This window comes from Entamoeba histolytica, genomic scaffold (assembly GCF_000208925.1).
Source record: "Entamoeba histolytica HM-1:IMSS scf_1104750518777 genomic scaffold, whole genome shotgun sequence".
In the NCBI taxonomy this organism is placed as follows: Eukaryota; Evosea; order Mastigamoebida; family Endamoebidae; genus Entamoeba; species Entamoeba histolytica.
In genome coordinates, this window is record NW_001914929.1 from 5,333 (window position 1) to 30,365 (window position 25,033).

At 23.0% G+C, this 25,033-nt stretch overlaps 8 protein-coding genes across 8 annotated transcripts, besides 7 other annotated features; 3 read left to right on the forward strand and 5 right to left on the reverse strand.

The window, feature by feature from the left end:
• Positions 1-607: 607 nt before the first annotated feature.
• Positions 608-1,000: a repeat region.
• Positions 1,001-1,627: 627 nt separating this feature from the next.
• Positions 1,628-2,050, forward strand: EHI_164300 (uncharacterized protein; the record flags this gene model as incomplete). The annotated part of the gene is made up of 1 exon (XM_642755.1): positions 1,628-2,050. One exon carries the CDS (start codon positions 1,628-1,630, stop codon positions 2,048-2,050), a length of 423 nt encoding a protein of 140 aa, XP_647847.1.
• A 206-nt stretch (positions 2,051-2,256) lies between these two features.
• Positions 2,257-6,076: a repeat region.
• Positions 6,077-6,092: 16 nt separating this feature from the next.
• Positions 6,093-6,276: a repeat region.
• Positions 6,226-6,634: a repeat region.
• A 2,649-nt stretch (positions 6,635-9,283) lies between these two features.
• Positions 9,284-9,830: a repeat region.
• A 2,877-nt stretch (positions 9,831-12,707) lies between these two features.
• On the forward strand, positions 12,708-13,640 carry EHI_164310 (RhoGAP domain containing protein; the record flags this gene model as incomplete). The annotated part of the gene is made up of 1 exon (XM_644161.2): positions 12,708-13,640. One exon carries the CDS (start codon positions 12,708-12,710, stop codon positions 13,638-13,640), a length of 933 nt encoding a protein of 310 aa, XP_649253.2.
• Positions 13,641-13,685: 45 nt separating this feature from the next.
• Positions 13,686-14,654, reverse strand: EHI_164320 (syntaxin, putative; the record flags this gene model as incomplete). The annotated part of the gene is made up of 3 exons (XM_644160.1): positions 13,686-14,240; positions 14,308-14,411; positions 14,477-14,654. The coding sequence occupies 3 exons, from the start codon at positions 14,652-14,654 to the stop codon at positions 13,686-13,688; spliced, it is 837 nt and encodes a 278-aa protein (XP_649252.1).
• Positions 14,655-14,787: 133 nt separating this feature from the next.
• Positions 14,788-15,580: a repeat region.
• Positions 15,448-19,382: a repeat region.
• A 131-nt stretch (positions 19,383-19,513) lies between these two features.
• EHI_164330 (uncharacterized protein) lies at positions 19,514-20,134 on the reverse strand (the record flags this gene model as incomplete). Its single annotated transcript, XM_644157.1, has 1 exon — positions 19,514-20,134. One exon carries the CDS (start codon positions 20,132-20,134, stop codon positions 19,514-19,516), a length of 621 nt encoding a protein of 206 aa, XP_649249.1.
• A 256-nt stretch (positions 20,135-20,390) lies between these two features.
• EHI_164340 (uncharacterized protein) lies at positions 20,391-21,337 on the reverse strand (the record flags this gene model as incomplete). The annotated part of the gene is made up of 4 exons (XM_644156.2): positions 20,391-20,902; positions 20,964-21,021; positions 21,114-21,170; positions 21,233-21,337. 4 exons carry the CDS (start codon positions 21,335-21,337, stop codon positions 20,391-20,393), a joined length of 732 nt encoding a protein of 243 aa, XP_649248.2.
• Positions 21,338-21,476: 139 nt separating this feature from the next.
• On the reverse strand, positions 21,477-22,154 carry EHI_164350 (uncharacterized protein; the record flags this gene model as incomplete). Its single annotated transcript, XM_643581.1, has 1 exon — positions 21,477-22,154. One exon carries the CDS (start codon positions 22,152-22,154, stop codon positions 21,477-21,479), a length of 678 nt encoding a protein of 225 aa, XP_648673.1.
• A 91-nt stretch (positions 22,155-22,245) lies between these two features.
• EHI_164360 (uncharacterized protein) lies at positions 22,246-22,998 on the forward strand (the record flags this gene model as incomplete). The annotated part of the gene is made up of 1 exon (XM_644154.1): positions 22,246-22,998. One exon carries the CDS (start codon positions 22,246-22,248, stop codon positions 22,996-22,998), a length of 753 nt encoding a protein of 250 aa, XP_649246.1.
• Positions 22,999-23,099: 101 nt separating this feature from the next.
• On the reverse strand, positions 23,100-24,935 carry EHI_164370 (putative GTPase; the record flags this gene model as incomplete). The annotated part of the gene is made up of 1 exon (XM_643583.1): positions 23,100-24,935. The coding sequence occupies one exon, from the start codon at positions 24,933-24,935 to the stop codon at positions 23,100-23,102; it is 1,836 nt and encodes a 611-aa protein (XP_648675.1).
• Positions 24,936-25,033: the final 98 nt, after the last annotated feature.

The following is a 25,033-nucleotide window of genomic DNA, read 5'->3' on the forward strand; positions in this document are numbered from 1 at the left end:
TACCTCAAAATATCTGTATCTGTTCTAAAAATATCTGTATCTATTCTAAAAATATAAATATAAATCTATTTATAGAAAAATGGTATTTTAAAAACAATAATATAAACATAAAAATGTTATATAAAACAATAGTAATAAAAATGTTATTTATCCCAAAAGGACCAGATTTTCCCACTGTGTATATATGATGTATCACACTATTGTCAAATTGTACCATAGAAAAATATTATAAAAAGATATAATTATAATTCAATAAATTAAAATTAAAATTTAAATAAAATGAATAAAAATATTTAAATAGAAAATAAATAAAAAGTAATTAATTAAGTATTAATAGAATTTACTTAAATATGATTAAATAATAATTAATTTGTATTATTTATGAACATTTTGTATGTATTGTTTCTCTTTCTTTATTCTTTTTGTATCAACACCATAAACAAACTTTAATATAATTCATGTTTTGACTTTCCAAGTTATTATATAGTTACGATGGTGTGTTTGAATTAGAAATTGATTTGTTAATATTGAAAAAGATGTAACAATTTATTATGGTTGAATATTACTTACTGTATTATATGAATTGGTATGTATTAATAAAAGAAATTATAAAATATATATGGATGTATTAACCAAGGAAAATGATTTGCTAAAGTGTGGGTAAGACTAAAAGAAAATTAGTCATAATAATATAATGGGAATGAAATAGTCTCTTCTCTCATTCATAAAATTAAGAAAAAAGGAAAAAGAAAATGTTTAAAATTAAGACAGAAAATAAACAAAAGGTTAAAAAGAAGAATTAAACAGAAGAAGGATGAGAAGACATTAATAAGAAGAAATAAAACAAAGAAGTGATTTTCTCAATTTGCAAGAAAAACATAAATGATAAGTTAAACAAAAAGATTACTCTTTTTTAATAAGCTCAGGGATGGGATTAGTCTCGGCTAAACTAGGAAGAATAGATGAAAAATCTATTAATACTTAATTAATTACTTTTTATTTATTTTCTATTTAAATATTTTTATTCATTTTATTTAAATTTTAATTTTAATTTATTGAATTATAATTATATCTTTTTATAATATTTTTCTATGGTACAATTTGACAATAGTGTGATACATCATATATACACAGTGGGAAAATCTGGTCCTTTTGGGATAAATAACATTTTTATTACTATTGTTTTATATAACATTTTTATGTTTATATTATTGTTTTTAAAATACCATTTTTCTATAAATAGATTTATATTTATATTTTTAGAATAGATACAGATATTTTTAGAACAGATACAGATATTTTGAGGTATTCCATTTAAAATGAACGATTGTTGGATATTTTTGAACTATTCTTAGATATTTTCTTATTTTGAAGTATTATATCTTCGTTATTTTCGTAATTTCCTTATTATAGATATTTTTGAAGTAATAAAAAGATATTTTATAACTCTTACACTTTTTGAATATTCTATTTTTCTTACACTTTTTGCATCATTGTAGGTATTACAATTTTTGGATATTTTATTATAGTTTTATATATTAAATTTAATAGAAATTAACCCTATACTAAAATTAAACATTTAATTTTAATAAAAACAATAATGATCTAATAATTATTCTTAGTCGAAATGAGCGTTAACAATGAGAGTTCAATGAAGCACGCTGATTCTCAAGAATCAGATTGTGCTGAGATTCTCGATATTATTGACCTCGTCTTTCATCAGGAGGACGAAGAACGAGGAACAATAATTCGACGCGAGCTTTCAGAATTGAAAAGCTTGCTTGTTAACGCAGTAGAGGATATAGACCATTTCCTCTACTACTTTGACAGAATGGACCGAGCCGTGCTCGGTTCATTTAATGTTAAAGTAATTGGTGACCTGAAAAAGATCGCCGATAAAAAATCAGAACTTGTACGTTCTGGTATTTTATCTCGCAATGGTCCATCAGTTAGTGGAGTAGCTTTCCAAGGCAATACCTCCAAAGATGCCTGGAAAGTGAATGAAATAACTGAAATCAATAAAATAAATATTAATTACTTAAATCATTGAAGAATACATCACAACTTTTAAATAAAAATAATTATTACATGAAACAAATGAGATTAATGTGAATATTCATTATTACAATTGATTTAACATACACCAAAAATGTTTAATACAAATAAGATGGTTCATAGATATGATCATTTTGAAAATAGACATTGGTACAATTGTTGGAACATATATGTTGTCATCAAAATTACTATTATCCTAATAGAAGATATAAACAATATCATTACAAAAACAGAAACAATCAGAAGAGGATAAATAGAAGTCAAAGATATTATATGAAAGAAAAGAGATAGAGGAACAAAAGACTTGAAAGAGAAGACGAAATAATAAAAAATGGATGAAAATGATTGAAGATATTGAAAGTTAGTAACAAGAATAAAAAATTGGAAAAGAAGAAGAATAAGAAATAGCAATGGAAATGAAGAAAAGAAGAAATAATACAAGAAGAAGTTAAAGAAACAGATGAAGAAGAAATAGAAGTAATTAAGAAAGAACAACAAAAAGAAATAGAAGATATAATAAAAGAGAAAGAAAAAGAAAAGAAAGCAAATGAAATAGAGAATAATAAACAAAGGATAAAAAACAGAAGAACAAACAAAGAAAGAATTACAAGAACAAATAGATAAAATGTAGAAAATAATAAAATAAAGAGAGAAAGAAACACAAAAATGAACAGAAGAAGTAGAAAAAGAGATGAATAGATAGAAGAAATACTTAGAGAAGAAGAAAATAATATTATAGAAAGAAAAAGAGAGAAGAAAGAGATAGAACAAGGAACAATAAAAAGACAAACAACATCAGGAATAGAAAGTATGGAAAATATTTAGAAAGAATAGAAAAAGAGTAATGTAGTAGAAGAGAAACAAGAAATGATAGAACAAAAGGAAAAATGAAGAAGAAAGAAGAGAAACAAAAATAAGAAAATACATAAGTTATGGAATGAATAAATTAAATAATAAATTAAAAAAAAAAGAAAATAAGAATAGAAGAATGGAAGAAACAAGAAAATAAAGAAAGAATAACATAATGATATTACAAAAGAAGAATATATCAAAATAAACAAAGAAATGAGATGGATTAAAAAGATATCATAAAACATGTTAATAAAATAGTAGAATAGATGAGAAGTAATACAGAAAATGAAAGAATAAAAGAAATAATCAAAACAAAATGAACAATAAGATTGATACAGAATATATTGATGATTTAATAAGAAAAAGGAAAAGATAAAAAAGAAAGGAGTTATATTTAGTATTATTTTCATAGTAATATTTTTGATGAAATAATAAAATACAATAATAAGAAATGGGAATTGAAAGAAATATCAAAGAAATACAAAAACAATTATAAAATAATATATATAATTGAAAATAAATAGAATATAAATTTATATGATATAAAAAGAATATAGGAGAAATAAACTAATGTAAAATAAAATACAAGATATATTAATAAGATGAAATTATAAAATAAGAAGGATATTAAGAATAAGAATATTACAAGAAGAAAATAATAAGAATAGAAGTGAATGAAGAAATAAAAGAAATAAGAAAGAAATTGAATTAAATAAAAGAAAAAGAAACAATTTTATTTTTGAATCAAATATATAATAAAGAAAGAAAAATAAATTTAGAAAATGAAAGAATTAAAGAAATAATAGAAGAAAGTAAAACAATGAATTTGAAAAGAGTAACAATAACAATAGAAGATATTGAAAAAGTAATAACTATAATACCATCATAGAATGCATCATGTATAAACACATTACAAGGATATTATCTAAAAAATTAGAAAGTAATAGAGATAAAATAAAGAATATATTTAATGAATAGATAGAAATACCAAAAACAATCACATTAGAAATGTTAAGAGGAAGAATAGTTTTAATATATAAAGGTGGAGATAATAAAAAATCCAGAGAATTGTAGACAAATCACTTGTTTGAATATAATTATGAAAATATTCACAACAACCATAAAAATGAAGATAGAAGAATAACTAATAAAGAATAAAAATAAATTTAAAAATAATAAAAGTCAATATTGAAACAAGAAATTGAGTTTAGCAGCTAATGAATGAAGTATAAAGAGTTTAATAGAAAGAAATAAAGAGAAACACTACATAAAAGATAATTAGAAACATTTTATGATAATAAAAAGCATCTGATAATGTAAATCATACATGACTAGAAATTACATTAAAATACTTAAAAATGTAATTTCAAATAACACAAATAATAAAAAGTAAGAGTGAAAGATGGAGAATAAAATATGATATAAATATAAAAAAGAAATATGAGAAGTCAAAATAAATAATTATATTTTATAATGTGACTATATTCTCTCTTATTCATATTACAAATGAATATCATTTCTGATGTAATTCTTTAAAATGAAAATGACTAAAAGTGACACATGTATTATATATTGATGATATTAAAGTAACTAATGAAACAAAATGGAAATAACACATCAGAAAATAATTGAAACAAATGAATCAATAGAATTGAAATAAAAAATAAATGATGAATAGTAAAAAGAGGAAATATAAGTAATGCAGATAACACGAATATTATACAATTATAAGATAAAGAATATTCATATAAATAATTATGAGATGATCAAATTTACAAGAAATGATGATACAGAATGTATATGGAAAATAATTAATAATATAAAAGAATGAATAGAAGAAATAAATGAAATGATATGAATTATATTAATAGAATAAATACAGAAATAATACCAAAATTCACATACAATGTTTCTGTTGTTAAATAACCAATTATGAAAATAAATGAAATAGATAAAATGATAAGAAAATGAATAAAGTAATGAAATATAATATGTACAGGAATGTGTACGAGTAGATTATATTTCAATCAAAATAAAATGGAAATGGAATAAAGAGTTTAAGAGATGAATATTGTATTTAAATAATAAGAACAAATATATAATTATAGTTGAAAAGATGAGATATAATATGAGATATAATAAAGAAATATGAAAAAGAAATGAATATTGAATAGATTGTATAAAATATGTGGAAAAAGAATAAACAACGAAAAATAAAGATAAAAAGAAAATAATAAAATACATAAAAGACAAGTTTCAAGAAGAATATAACAATAAGTGGAGAAATAAGAAAGTAAGGAATGAATGAATATTTAAAATGAATTGAAGATAAAATGACCGACAAAAAGAAAAACAAATAAAGTATGGAAAACAATTAATAATATAAAGAAAGTATATATTCAAATAAAGAAAAAGTAAGAAATAATAGAATAAGAAAAGTAATTTGGATAAATGAACAAAAATATGCAATGAGTAATATCTGTAATAAAATACCAACAATAAATAATGTCATTCTTAACTGTATAATCACTAAAAAACACAGACGAATAAACATGATAAATTAGAAGATATATATGGAGAGATTTAAAAATTAAATAAGAGATATATAAAGAAGAAGAAATAAAGAAAAAAGAGAATAAGAAAATACAAAGAAATTAATAATAAGAAAAGAAGAATAGAGAAAGATAAAATACTTATGGTTTGAATCAAGAAATAATAAATAAGAATGAAAACTTTGATAAAAGATAAGCTATTTGTGTCAGAGATTTAAATAAAAAAGAAGCAATAATCATAGATATGACAATAGTAAGAGACAATAATATAAGTAAAACATTTACAGATAAAATAAATATATGAAAATACAAGAATATATCAGAAAAATAGAAAGAATAATAAGAGTAATAGTTATATCATTCATAATAACAGTAGGAAGATTGATAAATAAAGAAAGAGTTAGATTGTTGAGAAATGAATGAATTAAAATTCGACTGAAAATAATGGTAAAAGATATTGTAATATCATATATGAAAGACATTATGAAACATTGAGGAGAATATTCAGGAATATACAGTGATGTAGAAGAATAAGTAGAAGTAGACTCTGGAGGGTGTGAATGATGAGAAGAAATTCTCACATGAACAATAAGTTAAAATCATTAGTCATTAGTTTATTGTTTATTCTTGAATAGATTTGAAGATGGCACGTCAAATACACTATATTCAACAATAAAATATTCCCATATTTAAAATCTTCAAAGTATCATCTGGTTATGACGTGACTTTGGTAAGATAATATCTATTTCACAGTAATTTATTATTTATTATTATTTATTAAGGTGAGTATTATGTATCAAGAATTATAATTTATTAAAGAAGATGCATATATAATTGTTACTGCCGTATGTGAATTTGAATATAATGATATTACCTATGAACAGTGTTTCTTTAAGAGAAGAAGATGATGATAAAGGAGATGAACAATAATCATTATGTTATGGATATACTCTCCTTAAAACAACAATATAAAGAATGAGAAATAACTTATTACTCATTAAAATTAAAACAAAAATCAGGCAGCAACTTAAATGATGAACCATTTAATTCAAGCATGGTTGAAAAAAAACAATATTTCAATAGAAATAAAGCATGTTGAAGAAACTGATTTGCTCACTTCTCAACATGATGAAAAAATAAAGATGAGGTTAATCATAATTGATTTGTTTTTCTTTCAACTATCTTTTTATTTTTGTTTCAATATATTTCTTTGTGATTATTATATCATATTTTCCTTCTTTCTTTTTAATTTCTTCATATCCTCCAAGAATAAAAGCAACAAGAAAAATTCAAATCACAAAAGATGAAATAACAAAAAAAAAATGAATATTGTTTTTGTTAAAAAAAATGTAAAAAACACAAAAAATAAACTAATTATAGAAAATAACAGTATTATAATTTTATTATTATTATATTATTAATATTATTATATAATTATTGTTATTGTAAAAATGATAAAAATAACATTTATTTAAAATAGAATGATGCTAAAATTAATACCTGACTTGATGTTAATAACGTGTATTAACTATTTAAACATCCATATTTTGAACTTATAAATATCAAATTAAATTAAAATGGAAGAGTTAATAAACAAGAATAACAAACTGATTAAAGAATTAGTAGAAACACTTCCAAACATTCAACAATCAATTGATGATGTTAATAAGAAATATCAATATTATTTAGGAAGTATTAAAAATGAAGTATTTAAAATAAAAGATGATGAAACATATGAACAGGCAATTAAAAGAGGAGAAGGAATATTTGATAGGATTGATGAAACCGAAAGAAGAAGAAAATTAGTGATAGAGAAAAGTCAAGAAACAATCAACCAAATAGAAATAATTAAGAAACAAATGTCAAGAATCATAGAAGAATGTAAATATGATGAAGGAACACTAAGTAAAACATGGGATGAACTAATAGTTAACATCATTTCAATTGAAGAAGTGAAAATGAGAGATAAAATATTAAGAAAACCACAAGAAAAAGATAAAATCACATCAGAATTTAATAAGAAGAAAGAAGAATGGAAAACATATTACAGTGATTATTTCTCAAGGAAGAAGATAAAAGAAGAAGAAAGAAAGAAACAAGAGCAAGAGAGAAAGATACAAGAACATGATAGAAAGATACGAGAACTAGAGAAAAAGATACAAGAGCACGAGAAAAAGATACGAGAAGTTGAGGAAGAAGAGAGAAGAAAAGAAGAAGAAAGAAAGAAACAAGAAGAGAAATTAAGAATGAAAGGAATGAGCACCATGGAAGAAATTCGACAAATAGAAGAATGGACAAATAGAGAAATAACCAATATACTATTTGATTCAGACATTGATAATTGGAATATTAATACATCAGTATTTGGAGAAAGAATATGGAATAAAAAACATATAATAATTATTATTGAAGATTCAGAAGGAAATAAATTTGGAGGATATGTTAATTCTAAAATTGATAAAGTTAATGGTGGTTATTGGATAAATGATTCACAATCATTTGTATTTTCATTAGAATCAAAAGGAAGAATGGAAGGAATGAAGAAATTTGATATTAAAGAACCACAACATGCATTTTGGTTAGATAATCAAACAGATGATTGTTTGTTTGAATTTGGATATGGATATAGAGGTGATATTTGTGTTTATAAAGAAAATGATAAAACAAAATCATATTGTAGTGAATATTCATTTGAATATGAAGGAATATCAAATGCACTTTGTGGAAAACAATATCCATATCGTTTCACACCAAAACGAATCATAGTAATTGAAATGAAATGATTCAATCTTGAATTAATTGAAAATGAAATAAAAAAAGAATAAAAACAAATCAATGAAGAATATGAACAGCCATTTCATTCATCTGCCAATGAATGAAATGATGAATTAAAAATTTACATAATTCAATGTTGATTTATTTTATTTCATTTAATGAAATATTCAATGAGGGTGTTTTTAATAAATAATGGAAATAAAATAGAAATAAAATGATAAAATGGTGATATTAATTAATTTAATAATAAATGATTATAATGAATTTCATCATTATTATAAATTAGATAATTATTGAATAGTTATTATTTGTTGTTTTATTTCTTTTATATCTTTATTCACTTTATTTCCTTTCTTATTTTATTATTATTTTGTTATTCTTTATGATTGTGTTTAAATGATTTTATTTTCTTGTTATTATTTATATTTATTCTCTTTATCTTCATATTTCATTTAATGTTTATTATCATATTGTATTATTTATTGATGAAATTATATGAATAATTTTTAGTTATTTAATTATTATTTAATGATATTGGATATTATCATTGTTTTATTTTTCACAATTAGTTATTCATATTCTCTTATTTTATTGTATTTGTTTCATTTGCAATATGAAATATTGATATTAAATATTAATTTGAAGTATTTGTTTTGTTTTAGTTTATATTAAAACTGTTTAATAAGAAAATTGATTGTTATTGATTGTTCATTATAATTTTTATTTCTTTAGTTTTCATTTAATTGATTCAATTAATTAGTTCGGCATCCACACTTCATACATGTGTTTGGTTTACGTAATTTATTGTAACATTTTCCACATGCTTTTGCTGGTGTTGCACTTCCAAGTGTTTTTCCACAAATCAAACATTTTGATCCTCCTTTTCTACATGAATGACAAAGAAGTACAACTGATCCACTCTTCAATACTTATCCACAGAACATGCATTGTTGTTTACACCATGAGCAAACTGACATTGTTTCTTTTTGCAAAGAAAGAAATAGAAAAACAACGAAAAACAAATAATATAAAAAGAATATAAATATAAGAAAAAGTAATTAATTAAGTATTAATAGATTTTTCATCTATTCTTCCTAGCTCAGGGGAGACTAATCCCATCCCTGAGCTGTTTAAAAAAAAGAGTAATCTCTTTGTTGAACATATTCTTTAGGTTTTTCTTGCAAAATGAGGAAAGCATTTCTTTGTTTTATTTCTCCTAATTAAGGGGTTTCAAACATCTTCTGCTTATTTCTTCTTTTTAAGCCTTTGTTTGTTTTCTGCCTTAATTTTCAGGAATTTCATTTTTCTTATTTTATGAATGGGAGAAGGAATCATTTTATTACTACTATATTACTTTGACTAATTTTCTTTTAGTCTTACTTTGACTAATCTTCTTTTAGTCATACCCACACTTCAGTAGATTCTTATATTACATCCATGTAATATTCTACTGTATTCTCTTGCTGCACCCTTTGCAGCATTCCCTAATACATTCCTAATTCAAAAGCACCGTCATAACCAGATAATAACTGGGAGAGTCGAAGAATGAATTTGTACTAGGGTTTATGTGTGGTGTTTCAGACGTGCCACCTTCGATCTAAAAGAATATAAATATAAAAAGAATAAAAGTAGAAAGTAGAGAATATAAAAATAAAGAAGATAAAGAGTAATAAATCACAAAGATGTAATAAAAGAAGAAAAGAAGAAATAAAAAGTGTATTTTTAATGTAAAAATTAGAAATATGAAATAAAAGTGTCTAATTTAATGATGTAAAATAACTAATATTGTTTTATTGTTGAAAAATATTTTACTCTTTTTTATGTTATTATTTATATGTATAACTTCATCATGATGTTTATTATATAATCAATCATAAGTGTTATGTTATTATAACATATAATAAGTGATAAAATATAAATGAATATATGATATGAATATATGATATAGAATATAAAATAAAAGAATAATAAGAATAAATGATAAATAAAACGAGAAATGATAATAAATGATATAATAATAAAATCAAAGTATAAAAGATAAATTTAATATTAATATAAATCAAAAGAGAATAAATATAAATTGAAAGTAGATATAAATGATAATAATATAAAAATGATAATGATGAATAAACAAATACATCTAGATAGAAAAGAATAACAATAAGAAAATCTAAATAATATAAACACAAAAAACATAAAATAAGAATAATATAATAATATATAGATAATAAGAAGAATACAATGATATAAATAATATAAAAAGAAATAAATATATAAAAATACGATAGATAAATAAAATATAAATAAAAGAATAAAAAGAATACAAATAAATATGAATAATCAAATCATTTATTCCATTAATATTTCATACAAAATAGAAATGAATATAAAATATAAACATAAATATTTATATATTCTGTATTTATCATACTTTTTATTTTTTTATTTTTATTTGTTAGGAGCAAAATATAATAAAGTGGAAAAATCTAATGATGCAAATTATTTTGCATCTTTTTTCTTTTTTGTAAATTATTTAGATGCATTTTTTCTTTGCTAATTTTCGTTCCCTTACTATATTTCAATATTTTACTCTGTCTTCTTTTGAATATTATTCATTTTTACATTCATCCAACTTCTTTTCTTCTTCAAGTATTTTGAATAATCAATTTTATACATATTACTTGATTATCTATTTTACATCATTAAATACTTTATCACATTTAGTATATAAATTAATTCTATTATATTATGAAATACTTTTCTTGATTCATCATTTATTGGAATTGTATTATAAAATAATTTTGCCATTTTTTCCTTAAAATTTTTTTAACTCCTTCTTCTTGTTTAATTACATCTTTGATATCAACATTTCATGAATGCTTTTTATTTCATCACTCTTAATTTCATTCTTTCTTTATTATTTTTAATATTCTTGATACTCAGTGATGAGATACTTTTACTCACTTAAAATGACATTCAATTTCTTTTTTCTGATATTCTATTACCTTTTCCTTATTTGAGTTTTGAATCAATAAAATACATTGAATATTGCTCTCTTCATGCTGTGTTATTTCTTAGAAATATTCATTTTTACTTTTTGATACTCTTTTCATGCTTACTTTGTTACTATATTCCCATTAACACATGAATATCATTCCATATATATTACACAGTCATATTTCAAAATGTTTATGTTTAAAAATTCTTTATAATTACTTTTAATTATACCCTTTTAATTGTTGAAATTTGTATTAATTAATGTTGGAAATAATATCTATCTAATTGTATTTCTTGTTGTTCTTTAATAAAGTCTAACATTCTACATATCCATTTTGTATCTATTCTCGCAGAAACTTAAACTCCTGGAATGTCAATTATAAACACATCATTCCTATCAAAATCTCCAACCATGCTAATGGGTTGTTTGGTTTTTAAAGTAACTCTATCACCAATAACAAACTCATTTTCTTTAAAATAAAATTACTACTTGAATTCCTTCCAATAATAACCAAGTGGATTTTTTTACTTCTTCTTTATTCACGTCATTTCTTTTATCCTTATTATTATTTTTAAATTTCATTTTATATAATATAATATTTACAAATTTATTCATACTGTATTTAAATAATGGTTATCTATTATTTCTACAATAATACATAATATTCATATTCATTGAAATTAATTATATGAATTAATTGAATAGTTATAATTTTTTATAAACCTTTAATTGTAAAAACCATTATTATTTATTTTTAACTTAAAAGAAAGGAAATTAAAACGTTGCTTCTTTCTAATTTATATTAATTCAATTTTATTTAACTACGCTTAACATGAATAAACAATCATATTTTATTCCATTTCATTTTTAATAATCTCATTATCTTATTCTCATTTCTTATGAAGAATTTACTGAACAATTATAAATGAGAGAAATGAATCTTTTAATGAAACAAAAATGATATTAATTTAAGTGTATAACAATATCACACTTAAATAACTCCCTATTTTAAACAATAAAATCTTATAGTCATCGTTAAAAATGATTCATTATAAAAGAAATAATTTCTTAATAAAATGTAGTTATGAAATAAACATTCATCTATCAAAACTCTGGAATTTATTCTAATTTATAATTTCATTACATTTAATAAAATAGTTTATAACATTTATTACTTCCACAAAATTAAATTAAAATATTCAAACATTCATTTTAATAAATAAAATTTTTATAACTATGAAACATGATTAATTATGAAACGTTCTAAAAATATAAAATAATTTTAATGTTATAAAAAAAGAAGAATTGAAACAAAAAGATAATTTATTTTTAAATAAATCAACTTATTTTCAAAACCAACTCAAAGAAAACAAAAAAAAATGATCTTAAATACAATAAAAAAGAGTTATAACAAAAAAACTCCAATTAATTCATTTTCTGATTTCCTTATTTTGATGCAACAATTTACAAATGACATGTCAACAAAAGTAATAATTAAGTCATTAGTAGCTGAATATACAACAACACAATTTGACTATAGTAATCCAGTATATATTGATACACCTCAATTAGCAGAGTATTATGTTATGATTTTAACAGAAAATGAATTAACATTAACAGATTGCCCCAAAAAAGCATTTCAAAGACGTTCAGAATTTGACTTTAAAGATATTATAGTATTAAAAATTGTTAATTTAAAAATAATTCCCTCAAAAACAATAGACGATTATAAATTACTTAAAATAGTTGAAACTAAACCTACTTGTCGAAGAACATTTAAAATTATATTTAAAAATAAAGAGGAGTGTAGAACTTGGAATCAATTATTAAATGAAGTTATTAACTCAAATATTAAATTACAAGTATTTGGAATACCATTAATTGATTACCATCAAAGAACAAATAAATTATACCCAATAATATTAGATGAAATATGTGAAATAATGAGAAATACTAATGAATGTTTTACTCAAACAGTTTCTCAAAATGAAATATTAATGACTTTAAACCTTATTAATAAAGGAATTAAAGTACAAAAATGGAATTATACATTAGCTACTGAAGTATTAAAATTATACCTTCGATCATTACCATTTCCACTTCTTCATCCATCAAAAGAATATCTTGGGAGTGTTAATGTTGATGGTATTTTATCTAAAAATGATTTATCATTATTAATTCATACAAAAACAGAAGAAAATATTGCAGTTCAAAAACTATTATTTACAACGTTTCATTTTATTGCAAATAATCAAGTAATAAAAACACCAAGGTCTATAGCTGAAAAAATGACACCTTGTTTAGCTTGGGATAGCCACGACTCATTAGATAAAAGAATGTATGACATCGTAGAATTTCTTATTTCTAATGCTACTGAAATTTATAAAGATGATAAAAAAGAAGAATAATTATCAAAAATAACAACTTTTAGAACAAATAATTGAATTATTTCATTAAAGAGCAACTTTAAGAACAAGAACAATAATTGCTCCTAAAATTAATATTAATAAAATCAATACAATGATTTTAACTCGAGTAGCTTTTTGATATGTTTCTGCTTGTTTAATTTCTTCAACAGCTTTTGATACTTGATGTTCTGTATGGTCAATATTATAATCAATACGATCAATAATTGTTCCTTGTTCATGAATTAACATATTTAATTGTTGTGTCATTTCTGCTAATTCTTGAACCGTTTTAGCTATTTTTTTTATTTCTGCAACTCGTTGATCTACCATTTCTTCTGACTCACTTAACATATTTAATTGTTTTTCATCAAATCCAAATGAATATACACCTTCTTCTCCTTCAGTAGTAAAACAATCGTCAAATTTTTTTGTTCTTTGTTTTAATTTGAGTAAATAACTTTTATTTTGACTTTTAAATTGTTCAGCAACTTTGTTAACTTCTTCTGCTAAGTTTGTTTGAACATTTTGAATTAATGTTGGATTATCTTCTTCTTTAAATCTATTAAATTTAATTACTTCATTTTGTAATTGTTTTAAATTCTATATCATTATTATTTCTTATTTCTTTTTCTCTTTTGAATGACAAATTTATTATTCATTAACAAACCAATTTGATTTCATTTGTTTTCATATCAACTTCTTTACCAATACTTTCATAATCATCTAAATCAATAGACAAATATTTCTTCTGTAATCTTGATAAGTCATCGACTATAATAATAAGTATCTAACTATCACAATTTAAAATGTTTCATTTAATAAGTCAAATATCAAACTTTTATAAACAATGTCTTTACTTTTGTTTTTAATTTCATCAGCAGTTTGTGCCCATGTAAGAGGTTCAGAAATGGTAACTGTTTGAACAGAATTTTCAACAATAGTCCCACCTAAGAAGTTACTTCTTTGGTCATAAAATTCTGTAGTCCAATCTTTAGTAAATCCTAATATGCTCATTCTTTTATTTTTTGTGATTGTAATAATTAAGTTCTTTTTTTGTTTTTGTTTTTTCTTTTTCTAAAATATTATTTTTTGTTTTTCATGTTATTTTTCTTTATTATTTTTTTTATAAAAATAGACTTAAAAAAATAGATGCATTACAGAAGACACCATAAAAAAATATATAAAAAACAAATAACCAAAAAAGAAGAAATTCACATCAACCAAAGAATATAAATGACAGAAGAATGAGTGAAAATAGGTATTATCTGTATAGATAGAGATACATGAATAATCACACTAACCATTACAATAATAATTATAACAATAACTATCACAACATAGATGATACAAATCATTTTACTCATCAATTCATTCATAACCATCATAAACACTTTAATAATAACTTCAATAGAAATAAACAATACCATCATAATAGAAATAAATACCACAATAACACACAAAGAAGGTATAAACAATATCAAAATAAGAAACAAAATAGAAATCAAAGAAAAGAAATGATTGAAATACAAAACCAAGAATATTGGAAAAGACGCATTGAAGAAGAAATTAAAATACTTATACCACAAGAAGTAGAAGAAATTAAAAATACCAAGACTAAAGAATATACATCACCAACAATATGGAGGAGATGGTATTTTCTTGCATGAGAAAAAACCAAAACAAATAGAAAAGCAGAAATTAATAATATTGAGTATTGAAGAAGAAGACAATAATCAATACAACCCAATTGAGATTAAAGACAATAAAACATAAAATAACTATGTAATGAGTGTTGAAAATAAAAATAAAGAAAAATATTGAAGAAGAGGAAGAAGAAAACAGTAAAAAGAAAAAAAGAGTAGAAGAAATAGAAAAGAAAGTAGAGGAGGATATGAAAGAGAAAGAAGAAATGAAAAAGGAAATACAAATAAAAGAATAAACCATTAATAAACTAACAAAAGATATTATGGCATTAAAGAAGAAGCATGAGAAGGAGATAAGCACAAAAAACCACGAGTGCGATAAAAAAATATTCAAATTCCATGCTGAGTCTGAGAGGAAAATGTTTGAAATAAATAATTTAACACAACAATTACTCTTCCTGAAAGATAAATTATCTAAATTAGAAAATAAAAACACACAGGAAGAAAAGAAGAAATATGAGGTAACTTACAATATAACAGACTCATCTGAAACACAAATAGTAAATGACCTCTCCCCCAATGTGGTAGTAGCTGATGAAATATCATCAAGTGAATATGATCTTCCAAAAAAAAGAAAGTTAATGCAGAAATCCATTGAAGAAATGGATATTCAGCATAAGAAGATCATCACATTAGAATTAGATAATCAAAAAACAATTGAAGCAAACAGAGAAGAAGAAATTTTAACACTTTATAAATGTTTTGCTTTAAAAATGTTTGAAAGAAAATTAAGAGGTCAACTTAAAGAAGAAATAATAGAAAGATTAATATATGAAATTGAAATTAAAATAAATGATATTAATGAATATAAAGAAATATTAAAGAAGACATTTAAAATAAAGAATGAAAATAAAAGAGAAATAAATAGAATAATGGAAGAAGAAATAATAAAACACCAATGGAAAGATAATGAATTAAAAGAAATAATATCAAAAGTGAACAAGAAAGAAGAAATAGAAGAAGAGGAGGTAATGAAAATATTTAAAGAAGAAGAAATGAAAGAGCAAGAAGATGTCCAATTTATTAACTATTATTACAATAAGAAGAAAATACATCAAATAATTAATATTATTAATAAAAATGAAATATTAATCAATACATTAGATGATTATTATCACTATATTAAATCTGTATCTTCCACTATTAACATCATTAATAAAAATAAACAAGAAAGAAGTGGAAAGAGAAGTATAGAAAGAATATTACAATCAAAAATATGTAGATTGAGAGATTTACTTCATAATAAACAATATATGAAATTAAAAAGAATATTACATATTAAGAAAAATGATATATATCATATTAAAATAAAAACAATTGAACAAATAAACTATTATAAATACATCCGAAAGATGAAAATAATAGAAATAGAAGCAAGAAAGAATAATTGGAAAAGAATAAAATTGAATTATAAAATGATGAAATATGGAAAAAGGCAACATCTAAATAAATCTAAAGAAGATGAATATCCAGATAATATCTCCACTATTAATTTCTGGAAAGGAATCTATGAAACTAACACTAATATAGATTTTATCTAAATATTAATTTATATGAAATATTAATTGTAGATAAAATTAATGATAGAATGTTCATAATTACTCATGATGAATTAGACTGTGCTATTAAATTTATTGCTAACTGGAAGGCACCGGGAGTTGATAAAATACAAGGATTTTGGATTAAATATTTAGAACAACCAATGAAATATTTAATAAAATTATTTAATGAATGGTTAAACAATCCTAATGAAATACCTCTTCATTTTATTCAATGAAGAACAATATTAATATATAAGAAATGAGATAAATTAGACAAACAAAATTACAGACAAATAATTTGTTTAAATTGTCTGTTAAAAGTATATACATCAATATTAAAAATGAAAATAGAAAATCAATTGATGTTAAATCCAATTGAAAAACAACTCTCATTAAATCAAATTGGATGTAAGAAATATACATATGCATCAAAAGAAGGATTATTATACAACACTATAACCATTCAATTATTAATAAAGGCTAAATTGAAGTTGGTAGAAACATATTATGACGTCTCCAAAGCATATGATAGTATTAATCATCAATGGATTAAACATTGTTTAATTTATTTCAATATCCCACTAGCAGTAATTAATAATATATTATATTTTAAATAATACATATCTTAATTTAATTATAATCAAGAAAGTGTGGGTATGATTAATGTAGAAATATGAATAATACAAGGTGATAGTTTATCTCCACTCTTATTTGTATTATCTATTGACATATTATCTAAACAATTAGATAAACAAATAAGCAAATTAAATATTAAAATGAATGGAGAAGAAAAACAAATCCAGTTAAACCACATATTGTATATGAATGATTTAAAGATAATGAATAATAGCCTCGATGAAATGGAAAAATCACACAAATTAACTAAAGAAATATTTAATGAAATATGATTAAAAATTAATGTAGAAAAGAGTGGGATAATGACTAATATTAATAGTCAAATAAATGGAGAATTAGCTGAACTACCAAGAGTAACTATTGACAATCATTATAAATATCTTTGTATTGAAATATGAGATAAAGTAAATATTAATAAATATTGTACAAGAATATTAAATGATGTGTCTTCTATTTTATCATCATTAAACACTATGAAATACAGCAGCCTCAATACAATAAGAAAGATTAATAATGATATAAACTCCAAATTAAGATATGGATTTTGTATTGTCAAATATAAACTAGAAGAGTTGGAGAAGATAGATAAACAAATAAGAAAATCATTAATACACCTCCAATTATACAGTAGAAATATTCCCAAAAGTAGATTATATGTTAAAATAAATGAAATGGGATTAGGATTAATGTCAGCAAGAGATGAATGTGCTAAAGAATTATTAAGAATATACTTAAAATATAAGTGGAGATCAAACACAGGAATAGGAGAAATGATAGAGGCAATAAAAGAAAATTCAAATTGAATAATTAAAAGAATGAAGAAAGCATTTGGTAAGAAGATTAATTTTAATGAATTAATGAATGTAATAGAATTAAATGAAAGAAAACATGATGTAAAGGAAATATTTGAATGGGTAAATAATGAATTGAATGAAAGATATTTAAAAGAATGGAAAGAAAAGAAATGTGGTGAATATATAAGATGTGCAAATGGCACTTTCAATGATAAGAAATTAACAGTAGCCACTTGGAGGTCATTAAACATAAAAAGAAATGCATTCCTCCAAATAGTAAAAATGCAAGAAGGAGTAAGTATGACAGGAAATATTAAATCCAAAATACTCCAAAATGATGCTTTAAAATATTGTAAACATTGTCATAACACAATTGCATCTATTAGTCATATATTGTTAGGATGTCCTGTAATGAAAAAGAATCAAATATCAAAACATGATTATGTATGTAAACAAATATTTAAACACTTATTATTTACACATTTTAATGAATTTGATGCTATCGACTTTAATAATCCTCCTAAATGTATTAATAATGATAAAATGGTCATAACTTACAATAAAGATTTATTGGTTAATGACAATTAATTCAATGCTAGAAGACATAATATATAATATCAAAATATGAAAGAAAAGAAATGATATATTATAGATGTTGTTATATGTCAAGATATGAATATAAAATTCAATTATATTCATAAAATAAATAAATACAAAGAATTACAAGAGAAATTAAGAAACAATAGAGAAATAATATATGTAGAAATAATACCTGTAATATTATCTATAAATGGATTAATTCACAAAGAATCAGCAAGAAGATTAAAAACACTAAAATTACAATTACACTTCCCCTAAATCCTACGAACAATAATAATAAAAAATATGAAAGACTTAATGTTTTACACATTCAATTCTGGCATCACATTAGAAGAAGAACAATCTAATGCGAGCATGTAAGAAATGAACTCTATTACACCAATAGAGCATAATGAAGAAACTGAAATAAACACTTCTCAATAACCATAAAATCAAATTATGGATATATCTATTAATTGACTATTTTTTATATAAAAATAGACTTTTCGCTTTTTTTTGAAAGACAAACTAACTTTGACGTTAAAAAGTTTGTTTCTCAAGAAAAACATTCAAACAAAAACGAAAAGAGTGAAACAAAGAAAAATAAAAAGTTTAATAATTTATATATTATAATACTTACAAATTCTAAAATCATTAGGATGAATCTCCAGTCCTGAAGAAGTAATCCATGAGGCTAAATTTTGATTGATTTCTGTTCCAATGATTTGAATCATTTTTGAATCAAATATTTTTCCTCGAGTATTAGCAGAATTAATTCTTTCCATTTGATATGATTTGGAGCTTGTTTTACCTTTTTTAACATCATAAGATAATGAACAATAATCTCCTGCAATTTGTAACATAACATGATTAGTAGTAGCATCTATATTTCTTCTTTTGACTTTCTTATCACCAGGGATATTTCCAATTAAATCAATATTAAAACAATTTATTCCCTCTTTCCAAATTGATTCAATAACAAAGAGTTGTTTTGTAGTCTTTCCACGTTTATATAATTTTTTTAACTTAACAAGAAAACCATTATTAACTAATAACCCAATAAGAAATGATTGTTGTGCAGCATCTCTATTTGTTGATGCTCTTTTACTTGTTAATAATGTTTGTTTTCTATCAACATCACCACAAGAAACAGAATAAACACCATTACCTTCTGTTTCAATACGTTTAGCTATAAATGCACTTTTAGTCAAGGTAGGCTTTTTCATACACGATAATTCCATTATATGAGTTTTAAGTTGAGGAAACAAAAATCTTATTTCTATTTTTTATCTCTTGTTCAATTGAGTTTTAATAACAAAAGAAAAAGGAAATATTTATAGTATTAAATGAAGTTTTAAAAGTGAATAATAAAAAAAAATTAATATTATTCTTAAATTTAATTATATTGATCTTACTCATCAATTTGTCATAACAAGTCATATACTTCATTAAGTCATTTTTATAATACATAAAATCAATTAAATTTCTTTACCAAACTCAACAAGTTAAATAAATAATTCTAACTTTAAATCCACCCATTTCAATAATAGAGTTATTCGTTAAAATTTCTTGATCATTATTAAATAATGTTTTTCCATTAACAATACTTCCATTTCTTCCAGCATTCATAAAAACAAATAGTCCAATATCTTTATTATAACTAATATATCCATGTACATGAGAAATAGATCTATTTTCTGTGAATTTATTTAAATAAATGAAATGATCATCACCAGTTTTAATTTTTGCTCTTCCTAAACAATACCTTGAATTAACAATACTTTTACTATCAAGGTCTGCAATTTTATCTTCATCACTTTCACATATTAATCTTGCTTTAACATTTTTCTTTCTACGTGTTGCTTTTTTTTCTTCAACTTCATTCCCATTTATACTTCTTTTAGGTTTTTTCTTTATTCCATTACTTTTATTTTGTTTTTCTTGTAACATAATAGGAGGTAATCTTACTTCTTTTGTTTCTTCTTGGAATGATACTTCCAATGGTTTTACTATTTTAATTATTTTTTATTTTTAATAAACTTTTTTTAATTATGTTTTTTTAGTACAAACATTTTACTCGAATAGTATTACTTGCTCTATAACGTTCTATTAATTCAGCCTTAAGCATCTAATTTGATTTAATTCATTTCTTTTTTTACATTTAATGATAAATAAAATTTTTATTAAATATTAAAATAAAATATTTATTAATCTACAAACAGTTGTAAAATGATTTGTTTGAATTTGTTTTTTTAATTTATCAGATTCTATATTTAACTACATTTTATTATCTCTTTTTATTATTCTTTTTATTGTATTTAAAGTATATATTATCAAACTTCATTCATTCTTAGCCATATAGTATATTCTCTTATTATTGAACTCATTCCATCTCCTATAGTTTTTTGAATTCTCTCTAATGTTTCTTTATCTAATTGATTCATTAAAATATTTAATTTTAAGTTCTTTTTTCAATTAATTTTAAGTTTTACCCTTTAAATTTTTTTTTTGGTTTTAGTGACGATTTGACTTAGATTTATCAAAGAATTAAAGTTAAAATTTTACTTACAAACCAATCAATTTTTAATAACGTCTTCTAGACTTTGATCTTGGTGATGAGTCATAAGATCTTCTTGAGGAATAAGACCTTCTATTATACTCATAATGTCTATCATTTCTTCTTGAATAAGATCTTCTTCTTGAATAAGATCTTCCTCTCTCAGAAGAATAATAGTGTCTTCTTCTAGAACGACTGGTTGATCTACTTCTAGAATAACTATAAGACCTAGAATAACTTCTTGATCTACTAGGAGAATATGATTCACTTTTAGAATATTCTTGAATTTTCCTTCTATAAAGTTTGTCAGTATCAGTTATATCAATTTTATTACAATCAGTCAAATGAGATTCTTCCAATTTATAATTTTCACTTTCATCTTTAATTTTTTCCTTTTCCATTTGTTTTAATTTATCATTTTGTCTTTTCCTTTCAATTTCATCTTCAAATAATCTTCTTTTTTCTTTTTGATCTTCTACTATTGTCATAATTTCTTTTCTTGCTTGATTTAGTGCTTTTTCCCATAGTTTTGGGTAAAGTTCTTTATTTGTAATTGGTTCAACAGTTATTTTCTTTGGAACAATTCCACGTAATCTTTCAGAAGCAGTTGGTCTTGATTTTTCTTCAATTTCAACAGTACATTGATAAGTCCAATGATTTATTGAACCACAGTTTTTGCAACGTTTTGAACTATTATAAGACATTTTAAGAAAAGAAATAATTTTTAGTTTGTTCATATTTAATTTCCAGATCAAGTCAAGTTAGAACTGAGTAATTCCATTTAGTTTTTAATTAATGTCAAAACGTCCAACAATTGTTAAACAAGCAACTGAAGGATCAAAAAAGATTGTTATGAAAGAATGGAAAGAAAGTAATAGTGGAGTAGATAAATATGAAATTGATTCTATAGAACAAGTTATGCCATCTGGTAGTATTTTAATGAACTTTGAAAATACTAGAGCAGAAATGGAGAAAACAATTGGAGCAAAAAATCTTCAAAGTGTAAATTTATGGATTTGTCCACCAGTAGAAAATTTTGATAAAATAATAAATCAAGGATGTGAAAATACTCTTTCTGATTTTAATGCATTCTTTACTAAAGATGTTCATATTGCTATTAAAGATGGTTATCATCCTTATAGAGTTATTCTTTGTCGTGTAGTTTTAGGAAGAGAAGGAAGAGATTATGTTGTTAAATATGGTAAATATCTTCTTAAAAAAGTATGTGCTATTCCTGCTTTTATTGTTACTTTTACTGTTTGTATTGATGAAGTTGTAGCTCGTTCTTCAGTAGCACAAAAAGATGAAGTATATGAACAATTAATTAATAATAGTCATTTAGCTGTAAGCAAAGAAAATTTAGTTGTTGATCTTGGTGATGAAAAACCATTAACTCAATCTAATTCTAAACCAATGAGTCAACCTTCATCTCAACCTGTTACTCCTCAAAAAACAATGAAATTAGAAGGTCAAAAGTTTTGTGATAATTGTGGTGAATTATGTCCTGCAAGTTCTAAGTTTTGTGGTTCATGTGGTCATAAATTTTAATTTATTTAACAATTCTTTTTTTTATTTCTTTACTCTTTTTATATTTTTTTCCTTTTATTTAAAAAAAAACAATTTTTTTATTAAATTTCAATCATTTTCAATCAAAATATAGCTTTAGGCACTCCTTGATGTTTCCTGGAACGAGTTACTCGGACTGGTTTTTCTTTTTTTGGTTTTTTTGAATTAGCTCCTTTTTTTCTTTCTTGTTTTAATTCTTGTTTTCTTTTTTGTCTTGATTTCTTTGATAATCCTTTCATTGCTTCAAAACGTTCTTTTCTCTTTTGTAATAACATTTCTTCATTCTCCATTACTGCTTCATCATCACTAACATAAACATCATCTTCATTTTCTTCTAGATCATTACCTTCTTTAGAATCAATACCTTTTCCATCAACTTCTATTTCTTCTATATTTTTTTGGTCTTCATGAACACTTTGTTCAATATCATTTTCTTCTTCTTTGATTTCATCTTTAATTCCCATATCTTCTTCATTAAATTCCATTTCTGTTTTTAATTGATTAAATTGTTGTTTTTCTAATTTTAATACTTCATTATAATCAGTATCTATTGTATCATTCTTTTCTGGTAGTGGTGGAGTAACAAAATATGGTAGTCTTCCTCTTTGAAAATCATATAATACCATTTTTGCAACAATGTGACAATCAGGTTCACCTCCTCTTAATAATTTTCCTCTCTTTTTAGCTAATTGACTTAGAAAATCTTCTGCATCTTCCCATTGTTTTACATCATACATTTTTCTAATATAATCAGGTTTAACACGATCAAGAATTGGTTGAATATGATGTTCTGGATCTGAAACATTTTCAATTCTAACAACTCCTTTTAAAATTACTTCACTTTCTGTATCTCCTGATGGATAAACAACACCAGGACAATCAATTAAATAAATATTTTTAAGTAAAGTAATATATTGCCATACTTTAGTTTCACCAGCAACAGGAGCAACTTTACAAACTTTTTGTGATCTTAATGTATTAATTACAGATGATTTTCCACTATTAGGATATCCAATAAATCCAACAGAAATTTGTCTATCTCCTTCAACCATCAAATTAGCATATTGTCTTAATAAACTCATTAAACTTCCTCTTCCAAATGGATTTTCCATTGAAGCATGAAAAGCAATTGTAGGAAATTCTTTTGAAAGAACTTTAACCCATCTAGCAGTAGCCCATGTTGGTACTAAATCACATTTATTTAAAACTAATACAATATGTTTATGTTTCATATGTTTTTTAATATGTTCTTCAACATGTTTAGAACGTGTTCCCATTGGATCACGAGCATCAAGAACTTCAATAACAACATCAGATGAATCAACTACTTTCCATAACTCTCCCCAAATTCTTTTTGATTGTCCTTTTTCATATAATTTTTCTCTTGTCATTTTAGTAATAAAATCTGCTTCACCTTTAATATTACGATCTTTTTCAATATCATATGATTCTTGTCGTTGTTTTGCTTTTTCAAGAAATTCTTTTTCTTCTAAAGCAGGTAATTTAGGTTTTTTTCGTTGTGAATTTTTACCAAAAACAGTTTGAAATGGTTCTGCTTCCAAAACATTTCCCTTAAATTCTTTGTCTTTAATTTCTAATAAATTCCATGGTACTTTTTGTGCTTTTAATAAAACTTGTGATGGGTCTTGGACAGTTTCTGTTAATTTTTCTCTAAAATTATCTAATTCTTTTTGTCCAATACTATGAACATTACCAAACCATCTTCTATCTGGTTGAATACGTGCTTCAGGTTTTTCGTTTGATTGGTATTCTTGCCATAACACTTTTCCATTTTCATCATGTCTAGCTTTTGTTCGATACATTTTTAATCTATTGATTTTAGCTTTAGACCTTGGGTTATTAATTCCTTTAGGTATCACACGATTAGGATTCATTGGGTTATTATTGTTGGTTGACATCTTCTTGAGAGTATAATGAAGTTAATAGTAGGTTTTTTCCTTTTTCAAATCTCATTTTATTAAACCCTATAAAATTGTTATATAAAACGAAAATAAAA